General features: G+C 40.8%; 2 protein-coding genes across 2 annotated transcripts in view; one reads left to right on the top strand and one right to left on the bottom strand.

Moving 5' to 3' along the window:
- TG (thyroglobulin) overlaps positions 1 to 24,843 on the top strand; it is a gene marked incomplete at both ends in the record, with an annotated part of 165,338 nt that overhangs the window by 101,138 nt on the left and 39,357 nt on the right. The window lies entirely within an intron of this gene.
- On the bottom strand, positions 109 to 16,057 carry SLA (Src like adaptor; the record flags this gene model as incomplete). The annotated part of the gene is made up of 7 exons (XM_082014970.1): positions 109 to 328; positions 1,285 to 1,417; positions 3,819 to 3,950; positions 5,140 to 5,243; positions 6,643 to 6,729; positions 10,058 to 10,157; positions 15,997 to 16,057. The coding sequence occupies 7 exons, from the start codon at positions 16,055 to 16,057 to the stop codon at positions 109 to 111; spliced, it is 837 nt and encodes a 278-aa protein (XP_081871096.1).

The raw sequence follows: 24,843 nt of genomic DNA, 5'->3' as shown, positions 1-24,843 counted from the left end.
GTGCTTGTATCCCTCAGCTGTCGAAGGACTGCATGACCATAGGATGCTCTGGGTTTCTCTTCTAACCTGGGTTTTCCAACCCCTAGTTTTTCCTTGGTTGTCTTACGTTTAGTCTTCATAGTATGTAGGTGGCAAGTGAAGGGTACTCTTACGTTTGCTCCCTGTGTATATAAGAGATTGGGCTTTCTTCTTTCTGGCACTTGCAAAAGAAGCGTCGTCACCCTGTGTTAAGGAGAGGTAGGAAGTAATACTTTCCCTCAGGCCATAGCTGAGACAAGAATCATCTATTGCTGCCAGGGTGCTTTCAGTATCTTCAGTCACCTCCAGCCTTTAAAAAACAAAATTTTGTTACTATTTCAGCTACTTGAACTGAGCCTATTAGTATAATATTAACAGTTGTTAAACCAAATTATGTTAATATCATTGTATAAAAAATTTCCTGGCTCATAAATCACCAAACATTTCTGTCACTTAGTGATTTGCTGAAACAATCACTACAATAGTAGTATGTAAATATTTTTTGGCATCTGTAAAGGAAGTAACGTCGATACACTTTCTCTCTTTCTTGATCTGTAGGAAAAATAGCCTCGCTACTGCACAAAATTTTCTTGCATTTGCAAGCAAATGTATGCTTTGTGAAGGAAGAGTAGTGGAGGGAAATTTACACTTCAAAAATAAGAGGTGTTTTTGTTTCTGAAGGTGGTTGCTTCACCAGCTTCTGAAACTTGACCTACTTTCTCTAGTTGCAGTCATGATATTAGAAATCTCATGAACCTTGAGTTGGACTCTGTATTGAGAGACACAGCAGGAAAGATTTACACTGGGATAATGTGTTCATTGCACTTGTGGTGCTCCGTGGATGGCCACCATGTGAACAAGGGGGAACCATTTTTTACTATCAGGGCTCATCTGTAAGCCATTGCACATTAGTGTGCCATTGGTGGTGGTTCTGACTAGAATTTATGTCGTGGCTCTTACTCCTGCCCCCTTGGAGGAGAGGACTCATGAGTCTCAGTGGGACTGTATGCGGCCACACTCTTAGCTGCATAGGAGAAATGATTTAATGTTAACTATACTTTCTTCCAAAGTTAGACCAAGACTATCAGTTAGAAAGCTGGACATCCAGTTTTCATGGGTTAACCTGCTGTCAGTAGCTTTTTGTCTGCTTTTTAAAACTGGTCTCAGGAGAAGGAAATGGCTGCTTCTTCTGTGCTGTAAGTGCAAGTATATACAAGGCTGGAAAAACCCCTTGTTGTTTCTGGCAGCCTGTGTCGCCTGTGGTACCTGTGCATGTTTCTCCAGTTGAAGTTTTTATTCCGCATCACCACAGGAGGAACTTGATTCGTTATGCTGTTGTTGTTAGTGCACTGGGTAAGACAAGGTGTTGTAAGGACACAGCAGAGACCATCAGCAACTTCTGAACAGGGAAATGAATACACAGAAAGTTAATCTTTGCTCACTGTTCTCTTCACTGTTTTCCTACCCTGGTGCATGCTCATGTAAACACTTTTGGACACAGTAGTAGTAGTCAATAAGTTGTGATGTTCTCAGCAAGGACACTGTAACACAGACTTAACATTTTCCTTTCTTCATACCTTTGCCTTTTAATTTATCATGGCGTATATTTCCCACAGTAAAAGTGAGGAACTGAGACACAAAAATATAAAGTCTAGACTTGCCCAAAGTCTAGAAGGAAGTTTGGGACAGAGCAAGGACTTAAAGCCAGGTTTCTTGAGTCCTCAGTGAGTTCTGCTCTGTTCAGCTGTGCAAATAGAGTGCAAAACAGATGCAGCTGAGGGAACTGGGGTTGTTCAGTCTGGAGAACAGGTGGTTGAGGGGAGACATTACCGTTTTCTACAATTACCTGAAAGGTGGTTGTAGTGAGGCAGGTGTTTGTCTCTTCTCTCAAGTAACTGGTGAGAGGATGAGAGGAAATGGCCTCAAGTTGCACCAGGGGAGATTTAGATTGGATATTAGGAAAAAATTCTTTACTGAAAGAGTGGTCAGGCATTGGAACAGGATGCCTGGGATGATGGTGGAGTCACCATCACTGGACGTGTTGAAAAAACGTGTAGATGTGGCACTTCAGGACATGGTTTAGTGGGCATGGTGGTGTTGAGTTGGCAGTTGGACTTGATCTTAAAGGTCTTTTCCAACCTTAATGATTTTATGATTCTATGATTCTATGAGCCTCTTCTCCTTGCTCTGTTAGGAATGTTGCTTATGTTCTGCTGACCAAGCACAGAATATTGTGGCTGAATACTAGTGTTTTACACCTCTGAGCCTTATTTCAGGGTGAGATTCTGTAGCATGTCACGGTGAAGGAAGGAGAAGAGCTAAATCTCACTGTCTGCTCTTACATCTATAACTCCAGTAAAAATATCAATTGTTGTAAGTTTTGGTGTGTCCATCCCCCATACCCCCTCACAAATTTTAGGCTTTGATTGTTTGCTTCTTTCTAAATGGAGAAAGGTTTCAACTAACTAAAATGTAAAAAAAAAAAGTCCCGTTCAAATTCTCACTCTTCTGTTTATATTGTTGGACTTGAGAATTTCATTTGCATGGTGTGAATGTAAATATGGCTTTTCTCCCCAGTTTATCAGAGTACTCTTCTTTGGCCAGCACACTTTTTCATTTATCTATGACATACGCAGATATGGTGGCTTTACACTTTTAGTATTACAGAATACCCATGACTAATTAAAGCACAGAACCTATTGTTCTCTTGTAACTTTTATGCAATTAACTTATTGCAATCTTCCTTCCTCATTTTTAAATGTTCTCTTTTTAATATGTAGTAACTGCAACCTCTTAATTGTGGTGTTTTTCAAGTTATCTCTTTGACACAGGTTAGATTGCCATAAATCTCAAAAACTATCATTAAAACAGGTGTCATCCACTGGACTGATATTATTAAAAATGCCATGCATCTAGATTTGAGCTAACAGCTTGAGCCCCTTGAGATAAATTCTGCTGAGAAAATCCAGCCATACACTTCTAAAAGGGAAGGGAAGAAACTAACAACACTTTTGAGAATTTTCTGCTGCAGATAAATCTGTGTGATGCAGTAGTTTCTAAGAGAAACGTGATTGCAGAACCTGGTCTGGTGTGTCCTGGATGCTCTCTGTCTGTCTATATGGTAAATAAATAATAGTCAGACATGTCTGTGTTGGTAAACAGTGTAAGCCAGGAGTTGAACTCTGGCCCTGGGACCCAGAAACATGACTTGCATCCATACAACTTAACATTTCTGTACACCTAGATTTTGATGTTAACTGTGCTCTGAGAGGGGCAGGGCATCCCTGGCCTATGCTAACTTCCAAACACCATTGGAATCACTGGAAGTGTTCAAAAAACATGTGGACCTGGCACTTCAGGATATGGTTTAGTGGGCATGGTGTCGTTGGGTTGGTTGGACTTGATGATCTTAAAGGTCTTTTCCAACCTTAATGATTCTGTAATTCTGTGATTCTGAATGTTGTCTAAGGGAGTGCCAGACACTAGTGGTTGGACCAAAATAGTGTTATTGACAGCTCTAATGACATGGCCATACAGTATCATATGCCAATTTGGGCAGAGCCTATTTGTCGTTATTTAGTGGAGTTCTTGGGTTGATTTTAGTTGTACTGTTAGGGGTAACATATTTTTATTTAGGATAAAAAATAAAGTAAAAGATATAAACCAAAGGTTTTTCCATTCCTTGTTCTGTGACAGTAGTTGCAAGTCTTGGACATAGGAAAAACTTTTTGTTCTGGACCTTTGATATATAGTTTTACAGTTGCCCGTGGAAAATATGTTTATTCTGCAGTTCTTTTTACCTGAGTAGTGATTCACAAGGTCTTCAAGGCACTGAAAGGTTTGCCGTGGAGAGATGTAATACCAGTTATTTGGAAGGCGGAAGATCCTGTAATGTTTCACTTGCCTGTGCCGCACCGACAAGGAATATAACCCTGGAGAAAGAGGAGAACTAATTACACCAAAGTAAGGCCCTAATTCTGGATGGATAACAGTGGCCATGGTGCCATGATCCAGAAAAAGGTCACAGAAAAACCTAAGTGGCCATCCTAATTTCTACTTATATAGTATACTTTATATATATACTTAAGTATAACAAAGGGAATAAAGGGCTCAGCGTCAGGACCTGAGGTTTTGATTGAATTTAAATTTCTGGTGTGTTTTCCCTTTACTTTTGCTGGTGTGGGATTTTTTGAAATGGTGTAAATGAAATAGGCTTTCACAGAAGTTGTTTGCCTTCCTCTGAAGATGGGGACCATACTCATCTGCTGGTACGCTGATTTAATCAGCTCCTACTAGTGCAGCAGCTGACACCTAATAGTGCAGTCCTGGCAGGAGATGACAACTTGGATTTTCCTGTTGCTTTGTTTAAAAATATCGTGCAGCGTTTAGTTGGTAAGGACTGAATGTTGATGCTAACTTTCTTTGAATTTACTATGGGTATTGGCCTATGGTATGCAAGAGGTCAGAGCAGATGATTTAGTATTCCTTTCTTACTGTAGTATCATGAAATTAGGATGTGCTCTGATGCTTCAGAAAAAGGGGAGATACCACATTGCACAATGGGAAATGTATTCCCATTGAAGAGAATAAAAGTATAAAGTGTGTACAGCACAACTCCCATGTAGTGACACAATTGCTACAAAAGACAATAAAATTGAAGACATGTAATTTTTAAAAAGCAAATAAAAGAACCACCTGTTTATATAGGAAATGCAATTATCAGCCCTCCCTGCACTGTTTGGTGTGTATTTTATAGCTTCTTCAAGCAATCTTTTGTGGACCAAGGCAGAGCCGTGACTTTTCCTCCATTTGAGAAGTCCCACTGCCTTATAAGCTTTGCATGCAATCAAAGTAAATAATAGTGTTTAAACAACTGTGTCTTGTTTGTGCTGATGCCTGTGGAACTTTCCACGGCCATCACTAACCCTGCTTCCAGCACCGCTCGTAACGTAGGTGACTGGTGAAGACCGGCAGGCTGCACAGGGTGCCTTTGCCTCCCCATTACATGCATTTTCTGGTTTTGGACTGATCCATATGAAGCAGGACAGGGAATGAATTAAAGAGCTGTAAAACTGTTAATGCCTGAGATCAAGGTGGGAAAAAAAAATCATATTTTCTCACCTTTCCTAGTTTCACTCTCTCTGATCATGAAGGAGCCGACCTTGGTGTTGGGTAGCTGTAGAAGTTCCTCTGCTTTTTCTCTTCCCAGTCCTTCAAATAACCAGCTGTGAAGCAGGAAAAAACAAATTCTGAAATTTGGACACCAGTGAAACGGAGAGCAGCATGTGGCCATGAAAGTGCAGCATTAGCCAGGAAAAGTGACTGCAAAAATAACACTGTGGCTTTCTGTAGTTATTCTCTCAACTATGTCCAGGCATATTTCCCCAGTTTATGGAGAATATCTTGCTCTCCTTTTTCATGTATTGAGTTCCATTTACTTTTGTGAGACTAAGAGAAGAATGAATAAGGTTTGGACTTACTAGGGAAAACAAAACTTTTCAAGCTGCCTTGATCTGAATAGTTTGGGACGTGTCATAGAATCATAGAATGGTTTGGGTTGGAAAGGACCTTTAAAGACCATCTAGTCCAACGCCCCTGCAGTGAGCAGGGACATCTTCCACTCGATCAGGTTGCTCAGAGCCCCGTCTAACCTGACCTTGAATGTTTCCAAGGAGTGGTAGATTGATGGCGTATCTGTGGCATTAGTTAACTCCCTCTTTTTCATTTAAACCACTTTTGTTAGCCCCAAATTTTATTGTATTGTAAACATACACAAAATGAGATACAATTTTTCTGCCTGTGCTGGGGCACAGTCCAGTCGTTTAAGTCAATTGGGTTTGTGGATAAGGGAAAGTGGAATTAGTCTTACTGATTGTCTTCATCAGTAAGATTCAATCTAGTCTGCTTTCAGCAAAATGGTCTTGGGGGAACTGCAGACAGTAGCTTTCTGTTACCCATATGTGCCCTGTCTTTGGAAAAGCACTTCTACTTCAGGAGGATATAAAAGCATATTAAAATTTAAGCACTTGCATAAATCACAATGAAGTCCGCATTTCATATGCTTAAAATTAAACAGGTATTAAAACCTTTGCCAGAAAAGTTATAAGTGTGTGTTTTAATGTTTTTTTCCTGACTGGTGTCTAGGGCAACAGGAAACCTCTGAACCTTCCTTAGTTCTTCCAGTGTGAGGGTTTACATCCTTGAATGACTTATTAGTCTTTCTATTTGTTCTTTTTGGTCTGTTTTTCATGAGCAACTCTAGCTTAAATTTTACTCTTTGTAAATATTAATAATTTTTCTAAATAAGTTGTCTTTATACATGTCTTAAAATTAGAGATCAGTCCATGCAACAGAAATATTTTAAATATCTTCTATGATGTTTGAGGGCTTTTTGACCCTTCCCAGCATTTAAAACTAGGATTTTCCTTTTCATATATTGTGAACTTAGATGTGGATTTGATGTACTCAGATTTCAAAGGAACTATTTTAGACTATCAATAAATAAAATTTCTGTCTGTCTAGTCACTATTGGCATTGTTTTAATTATGACATTGAATAACTCTAATCAGGGTAGTATGTGTACAAATGTAGTGTTGAAAGGCTATAGGAAATGCATTTACTTACCCGTGGTAAACCTTTGCTACATATTTTCCTGGAATATAGTTTTCTCGACCTGTTGTAAGGGAATGGACTCTCCACCAGCCTCCTTCACTATGTGAAAACAAGAGAAGAGATATTTTCAGATGTACTTTCAGAGCTTGTCCTAATTTTAGAAATGAGTTAAGATATACAGATTAACCTGTAACCTTCTGTCTGTGTTCCTGAATCTACATATTCAGAAAGGGACCCAAGTCTGTTTCATGTAGCGTAGTTCCATTTCTAAACCTACATTAGGATTAAATTTGGACACAGAAATAAGCTACATTTGTTCCATTTAAATTACGTAAGTAATAAAATATTTTTCTGTAGTTAAAAGGAGAAGGGTAAATACTCAGTGGTTAAACCATGCTGTGCTCTGCCTTCCCACAGCTAGACTTGTACTGGTATCCAAGATATTCGGTTTACGGCTGAGTATGTTGTGTCTGGACGGCCCTGTAGTTACTCCTGTAACGTCAGGGTAGAGATACTCAGCAAACGGACTCTTTCTGCCTGGGAACAGGTTTTCAGTCTAACAGAACCTGGTTCATGGTTTACTCTTTTCTTCAATGAGATGGTGACCAGGCTCCAATAAAAAATACCTCATAGCTGCAACTAGGAGACTAGGCACATTTTTTTTTGCACTGACACATTTTAGGTTCTTGCTGTGATATTGAGTGCTGGCTTTAGCTTTTGAATCCTTTAGGAAGGGCAGAGTAACAAGAATTTTCACAGGGATGCTGTGGAGCTTTAGTGCTTAACAAAAGGGGTTGTGGCCGTGCTGTGTTACGATGATTGATGAATTCTCTCCACCTTTTCTTTTAAGACTTTGAATTTAAATAATAGTGTGTCCTGTAAGGCTCTTTTTGTGGGTGTTCATATAAATGCTCCTAAATAATGCCCAGACTGTAGACCAGATTCTCAATGAATGTCAAAACAGCTGAGTTGAAAACAAGTTAAACCTCCTGAGTTGTAGCTGCTGGGACCATGGCCCAGACTGTATATGCTGAGGGAAAAGGAGAAGTGTCTGCTCCTCAGAGCTGGAAATTTCACAGCCCCACAAGTTTTGTTTCTGGGTTTCCAGCTGACATGAAGTAATCTATAAGAACTTCAGGTTATTTGGGTTTTGTTTCCCTGTGACTCTCCCAGACAGAACCAAGAACTGCAAGAACAAAAAACCCGAGAGACTCAGCATCTCCCTCCCCCTGCACTATAATATTACTAACCCTGAAAAATCCTGGTGATGATTAAAAGTCCCAAAGCATCACATGTCTCCTGGGGCAGAAGCCCCAGAGATTATGTAGATTCGGGGGATCATTGGAGGACGTCTGATTTGACTACTGCCAGCTACTGAAAGGTGTCTGACAAGCGTCAGAGAAACTGGGCCAGTCCTGCCAACGCAGAGCAGTCACAGATATCTGTGAGGAGTTGTATTTTCTGTGGGGGTTCCATACATCGTGTTCCTGGCAGGGTTGGCGGGTCCAGTTGCCGCTACACGTAATTGGTTTGGTAGAAGGCTGAAAAGCTGCCATTATCAAAGCAGGACGTGCTGCCTGCTCATGCTGGCTTCTCCGTGGTGACTCCTTGTCAGTCATGTTCCGATCGTGCCTGCCATGCTGCTGCTCTCTTCCACTGCATTTTGGTTCTTTGGATGACTTGAGAAAAAGATTATACCTTCAGATTATGTGCAGCAAGGGTCTGTATGCAAACAGTTCCTATTAATATCAGCACATACCCCAGCAGGGAAGAACAGGCCCTTCATTAGGACACTATGCTTTGCATAGAGCATTGGAGTGTCTTGTCTTCTGTGAGCAAGCTGATTCAAAACAGGAAGAGGAAAGTTCCCATCAAGGCTTGCTTTGGCTCTTATTTGCTATTAGGAGAAGCTCTTGATTGCAGCACAACAGACAAACATGACAAAAACTGCTGCCACAGAAGCCTAGTTCTTTTAGAAGTTGTTCGTCCAGTAGATCATGCTATGCAGCACATGTATGCCTGTGATATGACACGCATATAATTCCCATTCATGTAAGCATATGTAGTTTATGTGGTGTTATGGGGGCCCGTAGCTGATGAAAATTAGGAGCAAGGCTTTAAGCTGGAATTTCCAAGCGAAAGCAATTGTTGTACCATGTCGTATATATTACACAAACTATGGCAAGGTTTAACTAGCTAGAAGTTACCAGAGAAGAATTCCCCTGCTCTAGGGAAGCTCTCCATCAGCAGAAACTTGATCTAGTGGTATTGTCTGAGCCTTGTGACCTAGGTTCAGGGAGGCAGGGAAAGCACTTCATCAGCAGAACATAAATGCAGCCTTTTTGGGTCAGACCAAAGGTCCACATAGCCCCATATCTTGTTGCTGACAAAGGCCATTGTGGGTCACCATGGCCTGGAGAAGAGTCTGATAATTCATCAAGCATCTGTAATACTTCTCTTGAGTACTTCTGTCCTCCAACCATTTGACGCTCTGACTTTTCCACATAGAGATTTCTTTTTATGAATTTAGAAATCCTCAGAAGATTTCTCTGCTATGAATGTATCTGGTCTCCCCTCGAATCCATCTGCTCCACCAGCTGCAAAAATGAAATTTCTCATTTCTGTTTAAGCAGTGCAAACAGTGGCTGTGGGGCTGAGTAACTCCGAGGAGGTCACTGTGTGCCGATACAAGGCGTGCATAAATGAACGTCAGGGTTTGCTGGCTTCCATTTTTCAAGAAGTGTATTCACTCTTGTGTTGTGGCAATATTTGCACTATGCTTAAGGTCAGTCTGAACTAGTTCTCTTAAACCTAATTCCTTCTGGGGCTCATAAAATTTTTGAGTGGAAGTTGCTGGGAAATCTTTGACCTTCCACTACCCCCACCAAGAAAATGCATAATCAATCAAAACATTAAGATGGCATCCCCCTCCCTTTTTTTTTTTTTTTTACTTTTGTTAGAGTTGCCTTAAATCTAGGGTGAAATTATAAGACCTAATCATAAAGAGGTTGTTAGATAAAAAGGGTGAAAGAGAAAATGAGACACACACTTGACATACAGAGAAATTCATAATAATTTTTGTTTTCTATGTGACTCCAACTATTTTTGCTCTTTGTTTTCCACTAATGTGAGGGGGATACTTTCTCAAAATCATTTTTCAAAGCAGAATTCTGAGTCCTACTTTAGAATAGAGTCTGAATCCAGCTTCAGAAACCATGTCAGAGGAATCCAAGGATCAAAAAACAATTTGAAATCCCAAATCCTTAAACTGTAGGGTAATTTACACCACGGCTAAGCATCCTTCCTTGCAAATTCTACTCAGTTTATTTTGCTGAACTGCATCCAGTTTGGGCCAGGTGCATAAAACAGAGCTTTGCATCAATTGTTAACAGAACCTTTTTTTTTTTTTTTTAAAAGATCAACTTACTCTGATAGCACACGTAGTTTTTCCCCTACGTGAAATATAGGTTGGCTTATATCTGCTGAGGGATAGTCATAGAGGACAGCAAGGAAATCACTCTCCTGACCTGTTAAAGAAGAAAGAAAATTTAACTTAAAAACAAGGTAGGGTTCTGAAGCAGAAATGGATTTTTCATTATGTATGTTACATTTTACATAATAGGTCAAACATGAAAAAAATCTCACTCTGAAATGTCACTTGGTAAACATAAAGAGATAAAGATGAGCCTGTGAATTTATAAGAAGAATGTGAAGATATTAGAAATGAAAAAAGTAATTTGGTTAATTGTAAATAACTAATTTTAGACCACTTTTTCTAGTAATTACCATATTTAAAGGACGTATTCAGTCTGAAACTACCAAAATTAGTAAGTATTTACAGTATTAGGAAGTAACCCAGTTTGATTAATGCCACTGTCTCTAAATGCCTCCAGCTACAATTCTGAGCCAAGCTGATGCATTGCGTTTAAGGAAAGGAAGATGCATGTTGAATTGTTCCATCTTTTAACATCACGGATGCTTTTCAAAGGTATGGAATTAGTTTAGAGCAAAGACAATGAGAGCATGGCCATTATTGCCCAATTCCCATCAGTTTTGTAAATTAGCTTGATGAACAGTCAGAGAGCTTTATTCTCCGTGCTTTGCATGGAAACTCTTCTAGGGGTAGCACGATGCCCTTATCTTTAATTAAAGAAGAGAGGCAACGTGGGTGTTTATAATTAAATCATTGTACAACTACAATCTGCAGAACTGAGGTCAGTAGAGATAAGAAGGCCTTTTAGATCAGTTGAGATGACTCTGGGCCTTGCAGCACTGCACAGCACGTGCTGATTCTCCTGGGTTCCTGAGGGATGGAGGAAGCACTTTTCATGCAATTGGGACTATCAAACATTCAAGAGCTCTTCATCCAGTGGGAATCTGCGGTGCCCAGCACATGCTGACAGGTGGAAGGTTCAGAAATGTGTCATGCTGGGTGTTTTCAGCTCTTTGGCAGAAGTCCTGGCAAGGGCGATCGTGCAAGGCCTTTCTCCTGGAGGTGTGTCCCTTCCCTCTGCACATTGCAGGACCCTCCACTCGCACACGGGGAGACAAAGCTTCCCCTCTGCCTCCGGCAGGATCAGTGTCCTGTTCCGTAGTAAAACCATCTAGCAGTACATCTGCAGAGGCGGTTTGATCTCCGTGCTTGCCCGCTCTGTGCAGCTCAACATGTGCAAAAATGGGAATGAATTCAGGGGAGGAGAGAAAGAAATTACCCAGAGGGACAGGCGCGCTCCCAGATCTTGTTAGATTTTCCTGTTTAATACAGGTTCCTCGTCAACTTGTCTTTTAGGGAAAAGTTTGTCAACAGTTTTTGAGGGAAACCTAGAAACAGCAACCAGAATGAATGCTGAGACTGGTCTGTGTTTTCAGCCCCTGTGTCCCAGGACCTTACAAATAACTCATAATGACAATGATGAAAGGCTGAAGGAAACATGCAAGTCTGTGGAAAAGAAACATTTTCAAGAGGAGAGATTTTACATTTGTTACCCTTACAGCAGTGATAATGAGAACGCCTGAAGGAAAATGTTCCACATCTGTGGTTTAAAGGACATAAAACCCAGTGTTTTCTCAGCTGATTTTGAGTAGCTGTTTGTTGTTATGATATGGAGGCCAGAGTCATGCAAAGTAGTGGGTCATTTTACCTTAATATTCAAACTGAATGTAAGCGTTTTCAGTCTTGCTAGCCTTTGCCCATTGAAGTAGCCCCACGATACAGTTAGTAAGCCTCCTTATGGATGCATATTTTTGTAGAGTCTGGAATAGACATTGATTAGTTTGAGAGTGTGTTTAGTATTAGCATTGCCATCATTTTCTTAGTTGATTAGAGTCTCTGAATTAAACAGAACTACTCCAACATTTGTATTTGTATATTCAACTGCCCTGATTAGTCTACTGCAACTTATACAATTTGTTCAACTATGCTGAAGAAATTCTCTGCTAAGTGTGCCTTTGATTTCTTCCCTGTTCTGCACTAAAAATTGAGATACTCTGTGTCTATGAAACAGAGGCTAATGAGACCTAAGTATTGGTGCTGAGTCTTTTTCGACAAAACAAAATCTTTACCCAGGACTACATGAAATTAATGCCAGAAGGTACATTGCAAGACCTACAGAGTGAGGATAAAGTGCTGTTGCCTCATTTCTCGTTGCAGATTGTTAGAGAGCAGTTCAACATGGAATGTATTTTTTTTTTTTAGCTTAATGAAAATGCCTTTAGCAGTACCTTTTTTAAACTTATGCTGTTTGTTTATAAATGTTTTATTTCCGTACTGAAAGGGTGGAAAAAAGTGCTTTTCTGCTCTCCTTCCTTGCGTACCCAGTGGTTTGCATTTTTTTATGCACTGCAGGGTACATGACTTTTTCTCTACTCTCGCAAGATCTGCATTACTTTGCTTACACTTTCATCTTTATATTCGTTTTTGTTTCAATTTTGCACATGAATTTGTAGTTCTGAAAAGGAGGGAATTAATCACAGTGTTAACTGCTACATCCATGCAAACATTACCTCTTAAACTACCTTTCACTTAGAGTGAAAGTAAAGGAGTTTTGTACTACCCAAAACCTTTCAACCATCCTACTCCACAAACAAGACCTTATTTTAATTGGTATTTAAATCAAACCTCACTGGGTTTTTTGGTCATGTAGAGTGTGGTGGGGTCCTTTACAACATTTCACAGAACCCATACTAGCTCCTTTCAAACACAAAAGCCTCGAAACTGGAACTAAACAAATTACACTGTTTCTCCACACCTAAATTTCACAGTGATCTAATAGATTTGATCTGATGAGCTCCCCACACTTTTAAGTCATAGAAGAAAAAAGGTTTGCCTGAGTTTTTCTAACACAACCTCTCCTCCGCAGTGCAAGCATAGGTTACATCTGAAATGGAACAACTCAGAAGTTAAGAGTGGGAAGATCGGAGCAGAGTCATTTCCACTGAATCAGGTGTTAATTCTGGTGGGGCTTTTTTTAGGAGTAGGAAATGAATATTAAATACATGCTAGTTTTAGATGCCTGCATCCCTGGATGTCTTGCAAACTATGAGACTGAATGTTGCATGCTTCAAATTATTCATTGTGAATGGACCACGAAACACTATTAGAGAGAAGGGAGAGCCTAGGCAGAGCGTCCAGATCCAGCTCATCACCCTCAAGAAACACTGTGCTCTGTAGCAGTGTGGTCCCTGTCTGGAGTGGAAGTGAGCTGCTCAGAGCTCAGCACCCTGCATCATCCCAGCTTTACTGTCCAGCAGAAATACTATGATTTGTGGCATGGCGTGTACCCGAGAGGGTAAAGGAGGGCACTTGTGTGTGTGTAGGAGGCTGGCCGTGCAGCAGCCGTAAGGTGTGGCTGCAGAGTCGCACTGGCGTACCCAAATTAGATCTAAACCAGCCAGCTTGGGAACTGAGAATTATGCAGGTGCAGCTCAGTAAGGATTAACCCTTGATTCAGGGTCCTGGGGGATGAAAAAGAAGGGGGTGGGCTCACAACCCCTGATGACCCCTTGCTCCTGTAGCTACTCTGTTATCAGCACCTAGGATGTGTCAGGGATGCCCATACAAATGGAGTGCAGTCATATTTGGAGTCAAAATGCTTCCTTGGGAAATGCAGTTTATGCAGTGTTCCCTTTCTCAGGACCAAGACTGATGCACTGGAGGTGAGGAAAGCATAAGGTTTTGCTTTCAGTGCAGGTCTTGGGCACCACGAGGGGCTTATGGCGGTCTGATGAACACATTCACGCTGCAGTATCAAGTCTGGAGACTCCAATTATCTGTTTTCTTCTCCCTTCTTGTTGGATGTTCTTTCCTTCCGTTCTTTCCCTTCTGTTTCAGGCCTTCATTTTATTCAGTCTCACTGAAATGAACCAGTGTAAAACCTGCTTTTTCTAATAACTATTTGGACTGTTGTAAGTTTGTGGATTGGATCCTTCACCTCACTTTAAGGTGGCTATTCCTGGCCTGGGGGAAATGTTCTGTGTTTGGTGATGTGATTTGGAGTTTGATCTGCTCAGGAAAACAGACATACACAAACTCACCAGACTAATCCCAATATATGCTTTTAGTACCAAGTTCCTTTTCAAAAGTCTGTTTGCATTGGATTTGGATGACAGTACTGATGCTTGTATTCCCAACTTTAATTAGCAACATCTAAGCCGTTATGAAAGATGTTGGTCTGATCTAGACTAAGAGTTAGATCCAAAGAGCTATGCAGGCTGTTAGATCACAGAATCATAGAATAGTTTGTGTTGGAAGACACCTTTAAAGGTCATCTAATCCAACTCGCCTGGAATGAGCAGGAACGTCTTCAATTAGATCGGGTTACTCAGAGCCCCGTCCAACCTGACCTGGAATGTTTCCAGGGATGGGGCATCTACCATCTCTCTGGGCAACCTGTGCTGGTGTTTCACCATCCTTACTGTGAAAAATTCACTGCAGCTATGGGAGACTTGACCCCCCCGCCAGGTGACAGCAGAAGGTCAGACAGGGTCTGAGAGAGCACCTTTCTAGATGTGCTAGACGTGTAGGAGAGTGCAAGTAGATCAAGCCTGGAATTCCTAAGTGGGTAATTTCTCCTGCACTCGCTGTGCTCTCTAAGTTTGCTGAGTTATCTTTTAGGGCTATGTTCTATTTATGTCACTGGGAGGGATGTGGTTGGCTTTAGCCCTGCTGAATCCTGACTTTTAGCATGTGCAGGAACAATACAAACTTGGCCACAGCCATGGCAGCAACCCCTCGCTCCCCTGCTCATCAACGAGGTCTTGCTCTGGGTGTGAGCATGTCTCTGTTTTGATGGTTATGGTATTCATAACAGCGGTTGCTGGGAATTATCAACAAAAGGCACAACCCCCCCCCCAAATTGTCAGTTAATGTTATGGGCCTCTGAGTAGCCTTAGCGGTATGCAGTATCTGCTTTATCAGGACCTAGGACTATGAGGGCTGCCCCTATCAGCTAGTTCTTGGCCATGCTAAAAGCAGGGCTGGGTTTCCTTCCAGCACAAATGAAACCAGGCTGATTCCCTGTCCTTATAGTACTGAGCAGCACACATTGGACCATCTTTCATGGAAAATCCAAAAATTTTGATTAATGCCTTCCCCCAACAACAAAAAAAGAAGTTTAAAACAAAAGTGTTTTCTCTTCCGCACCTTTGGGGACCTCTTGCACCAGCTGTCTGTCATGTTGTGGCATGAGAGCTGAGGCTGTGCTGACTCTCCACCTACTCACTTGCAGTTTGGGAGTAGCAGGTCACTGAATCCCTCCTTTCCCCCCGCAGATGCATGACCTCTACCAGCCTACGTGGGGGCTTGGCAACCTGATTTTTTCACGCGCAGATGCATAGGGCAGATGTGTGAGATGTCCCTTTGGCAGCTTGGCCTGTGAAATGTGTATTTCTGTATAACCTTTATTGATAAACCTGGTGACGTGGAAAGTTTGCCGCGTGCTACATTTAATGCAACTAAGTAAGTGGACTTCAGGTTCAGTGCAAGCCTAACATCATCAAGGTTTTTAACCTTAAATGAAGCAAAACCAAATTTGTATAAAACATCACATGCAAGTATGTCAAAATACAGTATTTCTCATATCTGAAGTAGTGCTTCGGTGCTTTCTGAATTGGAAGGAACTTCTTTCAAGGAGCACCAGCAAATAATAGCTTTAACTTTTGGGTTTTTTAATTGAAGTACTTATTGGAAAATGAGCTAGAATGTCCCTAAAAATAAGCACTGTCTACAGGATGCCCTCCTTCTCCCACAGCAGTCACACACTTGCCTGCTTTTACTGCATCAGGAGGATGAAGGAAGACACATGGATGAATGTACCATATAGTTTGAACATCTTTTTTTCTCTTGAAAGAAATTAAATGAGTGCTTACCCGTTTGGCTCGGCACATTTGTTTCTTCAGAGGCTCTTGGCGTTTTCACAGTATTTCCCATTGCACTTTCTAATTCTGTCAAAGCTCTTCAGAACTAAATCAAAGGAGACATTGAAATTAAACATCAGAATAACACCTGCTGTGCCAACAGATGAGAAATGACCTAGTTTGGGTGTCTCCAATCTTATAGCGTTTTGCTTTTGAGAAGTCTTGTGTTAAATTCATGTGAGAGTTTTACATACTTGCTAAACTCTCACCACTTTGGTGCTTTTATCAGGGGAATAGCAGAAAACCACAGCTAGGGAAGTTGCTCAGAAGAACGCAATGTAGTAAAAGTTTCCATTACCAGTACCTCAGCACAATAGGAAGTCACAGCAAAGCCATGCCCGTACAGTCATTTCATATACAAAACGTTCTTTTCAGCATGCGGAGTTCTGAAGCTACAAAGAAATTAATTAGATTGTCGTATCGGGTTTTCAGCGCTGTGTGTATATTATGTCGCTTTATTGCCAAACACTAAGAATGTTACTCAGTGGTTTTTGTCTGATGCAGTTGTGCCCTCAGCGAATGTGGGCAATGTTGTTTTCCCTCTTTTTTCCTTTCTTTCTTTTTTTTTTTTTTTAAGTAACACCTTGCCTCAAAATGTTTGTGATGTCAAAACACTCTTGCATAAAGCCAGTGGTGCAAATTCTTCAGACACTTGTCTTAAAAGTCTTGGTAGATGTACAAGAAACAGTATCAGGCAATCATGGAACTAAATATTGTGAGAGGGAGAGTTCCTTCTTGTGGCTTTACTGCACCCATCCTAATTCTCCCTGACAGAGAACAGAGAGAAAAACCTTTTGGATGTGGAAGGTGTCTCATGCTATGGTATATTTTCAGAGGCAGAGGAGAATAAGCTGTATCTGTTTGAAATTGTACATTAAAGCAAAATAACTCAACACCGTGAGCTGATTGCCAATTATTTTTTAAAAATATATACCTGTCAGTTGCCCAGTAAAAATGATAACACAACTTCTAGCAGCGTCGTGTAGGTATTTGCTAAACTCAGGTGCAATCTGCATCTTTCAGTCTTTTCTAGCTTAAATATTTCAAAGATGACAGCTGCCTTTGGTATGCTGCTCTTGACTGACTTACAACAGGCTAGAACCTGACGGTGTTAGCTGGAGAGGTGTCAACCTGAGCAGCAGTACTGCTGAAATCAGTGAGACTTCCTTACTAATTGTCTTTTGGAATAAGATTGCCAGAATTGAATATAGTGCTTAATACCATAAATTTTTGATATGTTACAGCGAGTTTATGGAGACACTCTCCAGAATAAAATGCAGTTCAGAAGAAAAAGAATTTGTCTCTTATCAAATGCAAGTAGACTTAGTGCTAAAACAGACGGTAATGCAGTTTGACTCCACCTCATCTCGTTTTCAAGCTTCTCAGTGCTTGTTCCCAAAAGCTCTTTGCTAGAAGTCTCTATATTTCAGCAGCCAAATGACACATTACCCTTTCACTGCCTGCACTCAGGAACCAGCTTGTGGCACATCTGTAGGATGCAGCTGTGCCAGTCTCTTTCTGCCAAGTGCCTGAAATCTGCTTTCACAAGAACAAAAAACTGTTTCATTGCCTGATATAAGAAGTCTAGAAGCTGAATAAAAAAGTAGCCTTAAATTTAAATAAACTATTTGGTTATCCATATTTGAATAAATATCCATATTTGCTAGCAAATTTGAATTGATAGCAAACACAAAATTATTCTCCATTTAAACACACCTAAGTTTCTAAAACTAAAATCAGAATTCATTTTGGCAGGCACTGTCTACTTGCAAGGTTTTAATTTCCTGAACTAACTATGAAGGTTTTTTTTGAAAGACACAATTTTAATTTTTTCAATATTTTTCTCAGTTGTATCCCATCACAAATAAGAGGAAGAGGGTGAGGAATAGTGCGAGGAATAGTGCAGCCTGTACTTTGGCTGTATACGTGTTCCTGCTCATCTTCAAATTAGCCAGCAAAATTTCCTGGGCATGGCAACAGAGACCTCAACAGGACTGAAAAACTCAGCCAAGGAAGTGAGGTGAATACCTGGACAGATAACCTCTGCTGTGCTCTGTGCTGTAGCAGCCGCATTTTTGCAGTACTTGAAAAGGGCAGTTCGTATCTGTCGAAGTGTATAGTAAGTAAGCTGAAATTACCAAAAATTTGTGCAATTCCAGATAGGTGCCAAGCATGGTAGCATAAGTATCTTATGCCCATCTATAATTTTAACACACGTGACTGTTATTTAGATGACGATAGTACTTGAATTTTGTGTCACAAAAACATGCAAAAATAAAAATAATGGAGTCCTACCTCTATGTACCCCTTTATTCTGGGTCTTGGTATTTGAGGGCCAGGAGAGCAAGTCACCCTGCTAGCAATCAGTCTTGTGACAGAGTGCTTTCAAGGGCTTTTTTCCTACTCATAAGATATAGTGGGTACAATTTTCAGGTGTGCCTGAGTCACTTTGGAAAGTGATACGTAGCATTTCTACGTGATGGAAAGACTTCTGAAAATTTTACCTCACACTTACAAACTTTCTAAAAGCATGGCACATTTGAGCAAGGCACCTTCATTTTCCTAGATGGTATTTAGGGGTCTGAACTCTAAATGTTGCTTTAAGAATACTGGAAGTGTTTTTGAAGGCTTGCCTATATGCAGTTTGTAATTAAACCACTTGCTGTCTAGTCCAGATGGGTTAAATACCAGACAACAGGCATGTGCCTACTTCGTATTTTTGCAGAGCGCATCTAAAACTGGCCTGGCTCAATTCTGCCATACAAATCATCATTCTTCTCAAAGGACCTCTGAAGTCAACAGGACAAAGCGTGCAGCTCAGTGCTGCTACTTTAGAGGTGGAAGAATATGACTTACGGAAAATACAAATGTTATAAAGTACTTACGGTAACAGTGAAGAGCAATGTCATTTTGGACTTTGATGTCACTAGCGTGATGGTTTACTGTGTCTCATTACATTTTCCATGCTAAGTTTTACCATCACTAATTACCATTGGTGGCAGCATAAAGTCTTAAAGGAACAGAGAGTTCAAGATGTTCTCTAGACTCATGGCAGAAGTCTAGAGATGAGAGGACGAGAGGAAATGGTGTCAAGTTGCACCAGGGGATGTTCAGATTGGATATTAGGAAAAATTTCGTTACTGAAAAAGTGATCACAACATTGGAACAGGCTGCCCAGTAAAGTGGTGGAGTCACCATCACTGGAGGTGTTCAAAAAACATGTAGATGTGGCTTCAGGACATGGCTTAGTGGGCATGGTGGTGTTGGGTTGACAGTTGGACTTGATGATCTTAGAGGTCCTTTCCAACCTTAATGATTCTATGATTCTAAGTGTTCAATAAAAATAAGCAAATGGAAAGCTGTGGCCATTGCTGCTGATTCCCTTATCCAAAGTGATTAAAAGGAAAATGGCAGCTATCACACTAGGTTTTACCACTAAGGCCACTTGTCATTATGCGTTTGGTCAGAGTAAAGGTGCCTATAGTCCTGTCAAAGTTGATGGAGTGAATGCTCTCAGATATGGCTCAACTCTCAGACATTTGAAAATGGGATGGAAATGGAATAAATTGGAATTTTTGTTTGAATTAGGATGGGGAGGGACAGAAGTTTATTTCTATTTGCTTGCTGGCAATGGTGTATCACTGTATCCTAAGTATTTCTAAAACAACAGTGCACGTGAATCTCAAGTCCGCGATAGAACTTAATAGCTTAAGTAGCTTGTGCTTGCATCAAGTATTGGCAGTCAACACAAATCCATTGTATTGTTGTACGATAAACTGTACGGTGGCTTTCTGAAATTTTGAGATGCTCTGCAAATATAGACTTAAAGGAAACTGTAGAGTACCTTGTGGCTGAGCCAATTTTTTTATCGTTTAAGTCAATAGCGGAACAATAACGGTTTTATAGATCATATTCTTTTGAAATGGCCAATCTGCTCCAGGCACGGCATCTCACGTACACTTTGTGACAGAGTTTGGGATACAAGCAGAGGCGGCATCTCTCTGTCACAGAAGCAGATAATTATGCCAGATCCAAAGAAAAACATTCACTGAGGGTGATTTGGGAAGGATTAAGGAGAGATGATAGACTCTAAGCTCAGCTCTTGCCAACTCAAAGCCCTGCATGGAGGAGCGCGGCTGCCGCTCAGCTCAGAGGAGCCACTGTGCTGCTGGGCTGCAAACCAAACGATCCGCAGGTGTAAGGGTGGCTTCCCTCTCACAAGCCACCTCCTCAGGCTTGTGTGGAAACCTGATTTTAAGCATTCAGATCACATTTGCAGGCTTCCAAGCTTTGGTCCTTCCTCCCCTTTCCACCTGCACATACGGTGTTTAACAAAAGCCGGTCGCTGCAGCCATAGCTGTTTGCAAACATGTAGCTAGTGGGCTTTAGTGATCTTTACTGCTTTATTTTTGCTGCCAAAAGGAAGGTGAGGAAACATCTACAGCCCCAGTCCTCCTTTGTGTCCTGCTTATCAATGGCAGAGCTCTCGGCAGATACGAACTCTTCACCTGTCAATATTGGAATCTCACTGACCCAAAAACCTGTGGTACAATTTACACCTTCCGCTCCTGTGTGCAGCACGTGTAGCAATAATTTCCCCTCGCAGAGTCTGTTCTCTGAGAAAACGTGCTTCTGGAGCAGCGAAATAGCACGGTGCATAGGAAAGTCCGTTGCTTTGTAAGAACTTTTTCAAAGTTATATTTTAAATGATTGAGAACTAGTAAATGTAAAGAAATTAAAATGAGAAGAGAAATAAAAAAGCAAGGTAAGCACCTAAGTAAAGCCTCTCTGCAAGGGATACTGCAGGCTGGGAAAATTAGGACATTCATCATTCCAGAGATGCTATACCCTATTTTATTTTTGTTGCCGGATATTCACATCTATACCACCAAGGCCTTAGAATTTAATTCTCAGCAAGATTCACAGGTAATGTCTGAAACCCATTTGGCTTGAAAATGAAAGCACCAGCAGCCTGTTATTTTTCATGTGGAAAAAAACCCCAGCTTAGATTTCAGAAGCTGTATATTTTTGGGTGAATTTCCCTTAATTTGTCGTTAATCTGAGCATCCTTTCAGCTTTTAGGCACTTGTACCTTTGTGCTTAAGAAGAACAAGGTAATGTTGTAATCAAGGTCATTCACAGAAACATGCAACTATGAAACGACATAGAAACACCACATTATGCAAACTTCTAACGCTTTGAATAAAAAGCCCACTAATCTGTCTGTGACATTTCTCATATTTTGGGTTATAATGAACTGTAGTTTGCTTCAGCATAAGGTCCTGTGCATCTATCTTACTGTGAGCTTTCAGCAGAAATGCTCCCCGTCCCTACTATCTTTAGTACCACTCATTATGAAAAGGATCAAGGCAGGCTTTTCTATTTCTACCTTTGGTGGTACTTGAAATCCATGGTCTGAATACTGTCATTGTTAATGAAATAGAACTCCCTTTTATATAAAAAAAAATTGCAACATTTGGTCCCGTATACAGATAATCTAAAACGTATCAGAGCAATGATTACCTTTAAATGCTAGGCATGATATTCCAGGTCGCAGTATTTCTGAAAAAAGCCGTAGTCATAATACTGCTCTCGTGCTGCCAGCAAGGTTTAGCTGATCAAGTCGAGGAGCAGCCGGTCGAATGAGTGTGTTGTGAAGTTCACGCTGTCATGTAGAGCAGTATTTGCCAAACAGGCCACATACTTCCTCTCTGAGAAATAAGGAAGGCTCAAAGTGTTTGCAACAGATGAGGTTCCTGTTGCAAGTCACTACTCAACACACTTTTTATCTATGGGCTGAGGAAAACAGGGAGGTTTTCAACACACTGCATCAGGGCTGGTTTGAGCAGATAGATATAAAAAATGAGCAAAATAGCCTGTTTTACACTACTTAGAAAGGGTTTATCGTTCTCCTTTTTTTTTTTTTTCTTCTTCCAAATTCATTTATCCAGTAATGTTCGGTCCCCAACTGTTTTGTTTTATGTAGTTTTGCTAGTTTTTTCAGACAGACAGGAAGAGGCACAAAACTTTGTTTTCCATTCTTACTGAGCCTGAATGGGAATGTAAGGTTTGCTTTATTCTTTACTCTGCATTCCAAAACATATCTCTCTGCAAATAATTGAAGCTCAATATCAGCAATGAAGGAATATGGAGTGAAAGCCTGTCCATAAAGCATGTTTTCACATCATTTGTACAAAGTGCAGAAGCAGGAGCCCCAGGACCTCTCATCTCAATGTCTGAGATGGGGAAAACTAGATACTAACCTGTTAAATAACCTGACTGAAGTCGCTCAAGAATATACTACTGCAGATATGAGTAAGAGGTCAAAGGGTTTTATGAAGGTTTACCCTTTGCTTTTATGATCAAGATGTGATCTGAAAAGGTCATATACCTAATTTTGTATAGTAAAATTAAAAAAACCCAACCAACCAAACAAAAAAAATCCAACAAACAAACAAAAAATCCACCAGGAAACCCAGCAAACCAAAGTAAAGTTCCTACTTCACACCAGAGTAGATCCGAGTAGATGCTCATTTTAATGCCAATCTGTTTGATGATGAAAACTAAAAGTTGACACGTGTGGGAGCTGTTGTGTAAGCATTATTAGAACCAGGAGGCAGTGATCAAATTCCCACAGCTGTGCCAAAATTTGGAGATATGGTAATTACAGGACAATATCATTTCTTTTTGATGGACTGTGCTAGCAATCCTCACCTTGAAGGGACTGGAAAGCTTTAGGGAGCAAATCAGTCTGCAACACAGAGCCATGACAGTGTCATATCCAGTGCTCTGGGGAGTTGGTTTTACCATAATGCCCCGTGATTATCCCCACCAGTTATATTTTGATTGTTTAGGACCTTACTGTTTTTTTCAAAGCATAGGGATGTGGCATGTGTGTTCCTTAATGACATTCACCAAAATGGATGTACAATGTTTCTGGAATTACTAGAAGTTCACAGGTTGGGGGATGTGTGCGCCACATGTGGGAACAGGCAGGGACAGAGCTCTGCCTTTTCCTGACCCTTCTCACCAATATCTGCCTTAGGCTGGCTCTGATTGTCTTTGTGCCTTTGCAAAAAGTCATGTTACGTCCCAAGATGCACTCACGAATGGGGCATGTCTCAGTCACACTAAAGAAGAGGTTGGACCTGCTTTATAGAACATGCTCCATTGGAAACAAAATATATCTCAGCCATGGTTTGTACCATGCTTGTAGAGGAACAGATGAGTTCGCAGTGGAGGGAGGTAAATCAAATTCTCCATTTCCATGTCATTTCTGCCTGTGTCTGCTGGCTATTTACCCTCATGCAATGATGAGAGCCAGTTTACCCTTTCAGTATATTCAGATAATAACTTGTTCTAATGATAAGGTGATTGATAAGGTAATGTTTACCTCTAAATGGAGGAAAGGTTTTATATGAATTAAGTAGGGCTTTATATATCATCTTAAAAGTATTCATATCCTGTTATTCAAGTCACTAACCTGACACAGGCACTCAGTGAGTCGCTTGAGCGAGGAACGTTGCACTTGCAGGACTGCCTCTGCTTACAGCAAAGAGGGATTTGTGAAGAGTCATGTATAAAAAAGGAATCTTCCTTCGTCAAAACCTTATTTGACAGAAGAGAGAGGATCCTCCCCTTTCCCCCATTGTTATCTGGAAATCACAGTTCTAGTAGATGGTTATGGAGGGAAAAAATGTTTCTATCTCAGTCTGCCTTTCCATTGCATGACTGACCTGCCGATTCCCTGTTACACTTTGTGTGCTAGTGTCTGCCACATAGTTCCTTAGCTGTGATACAGACTCCCTGAGTTGTCCCAAAGATTTCTATTCCTCCAGGTTCTTGAAGATAGACTTTGTCTGAAAGTCTGGAAAAATGACATCTTCACATAGAGCCCTACAACCTTGGTGTGTTGTAAGCCCTTGCCACTATGCAGAACTAGATTTCTAAGGACAAGAAACACAGGGCACTGAAATACAACCCTGCAAGAAAGAAACAAAAGGCCCCAAATTGAGAACAACTGAAAACACTTTAAATCCAGTCTTTTAGAGAACAATCTGTTAAGATAAGTGGAAAGAAGAGTTAGTGGTCACTTAGTTGCAGTTTGCTTATTTTTGCAGGGAGAAAAAACAGGATATAAACAGTGTCTTTAATCTGGCATTAACTGAAACTGAAGACATCCTCAAACAGAAATAAGGTGCGGTTTTCTGTCAGTGGAGTGAGTATCTTCAGGCATGAACTGCAAAGGAGAAGATTTCAGTGTCCATTTCTCAGTGTCTCTGAGCCCAGCTTAGGTGCCTTATGCAAGATCAGTCTTTAGTCAAACACAAGCCATGTTTTAAGTCATAGGAAGCTCTTGAGCTCAGCAGGCAAGACATGGAAGAGCCTTGGCTATCCCGGAGGTCAAACCAGATGGTCTGACAGATACTTCTAACTGTGAACTGTACGCATCTGTGCCTATCTTTAACAAAATATTGCTGTATTGCTGCCTCTTTTGGGAAAGTAGAATGATCAGGACATTTCATTGATTTGACTGTTTTCATTACATATTTTTTGATCTTGCTTTTTGGGTGGTGTTACTGTTATTGCTGTTTGCATTTTCTATAGCATGCTCCTGGGCAGACAGAAAGCTTCCTTCCTAAGGAGTCTGCAGCCTTGGAGCCATCAGAGAAACCGCATTAATTTGGAGGGAGTGCATATGTTGAAGAGACGAGCGTGGCTCAAGCGGGGTTTTCAGTTTCAAGTCAGGTTGGAAAAAGAAGAGGTCATAATATGAGGAGAGGAAGAAGGTTTTGAGTT

Source organism: Phaethon aethereus (assembly GCF_964289735.1).
Source record: "Phaethon aethereus genome assembly, chromosome: 2".
NCBI classification, from domain to species: domain Eukaryota; kingdom Metazoa; phylum Chordata; class Aves; order Phaethontiformes; family Phaethontidae; genus Phaethon; species Phaethon aethereus.
This window is presented reverse-complemented; position numbering and strand designations above follow the sequence as displayed.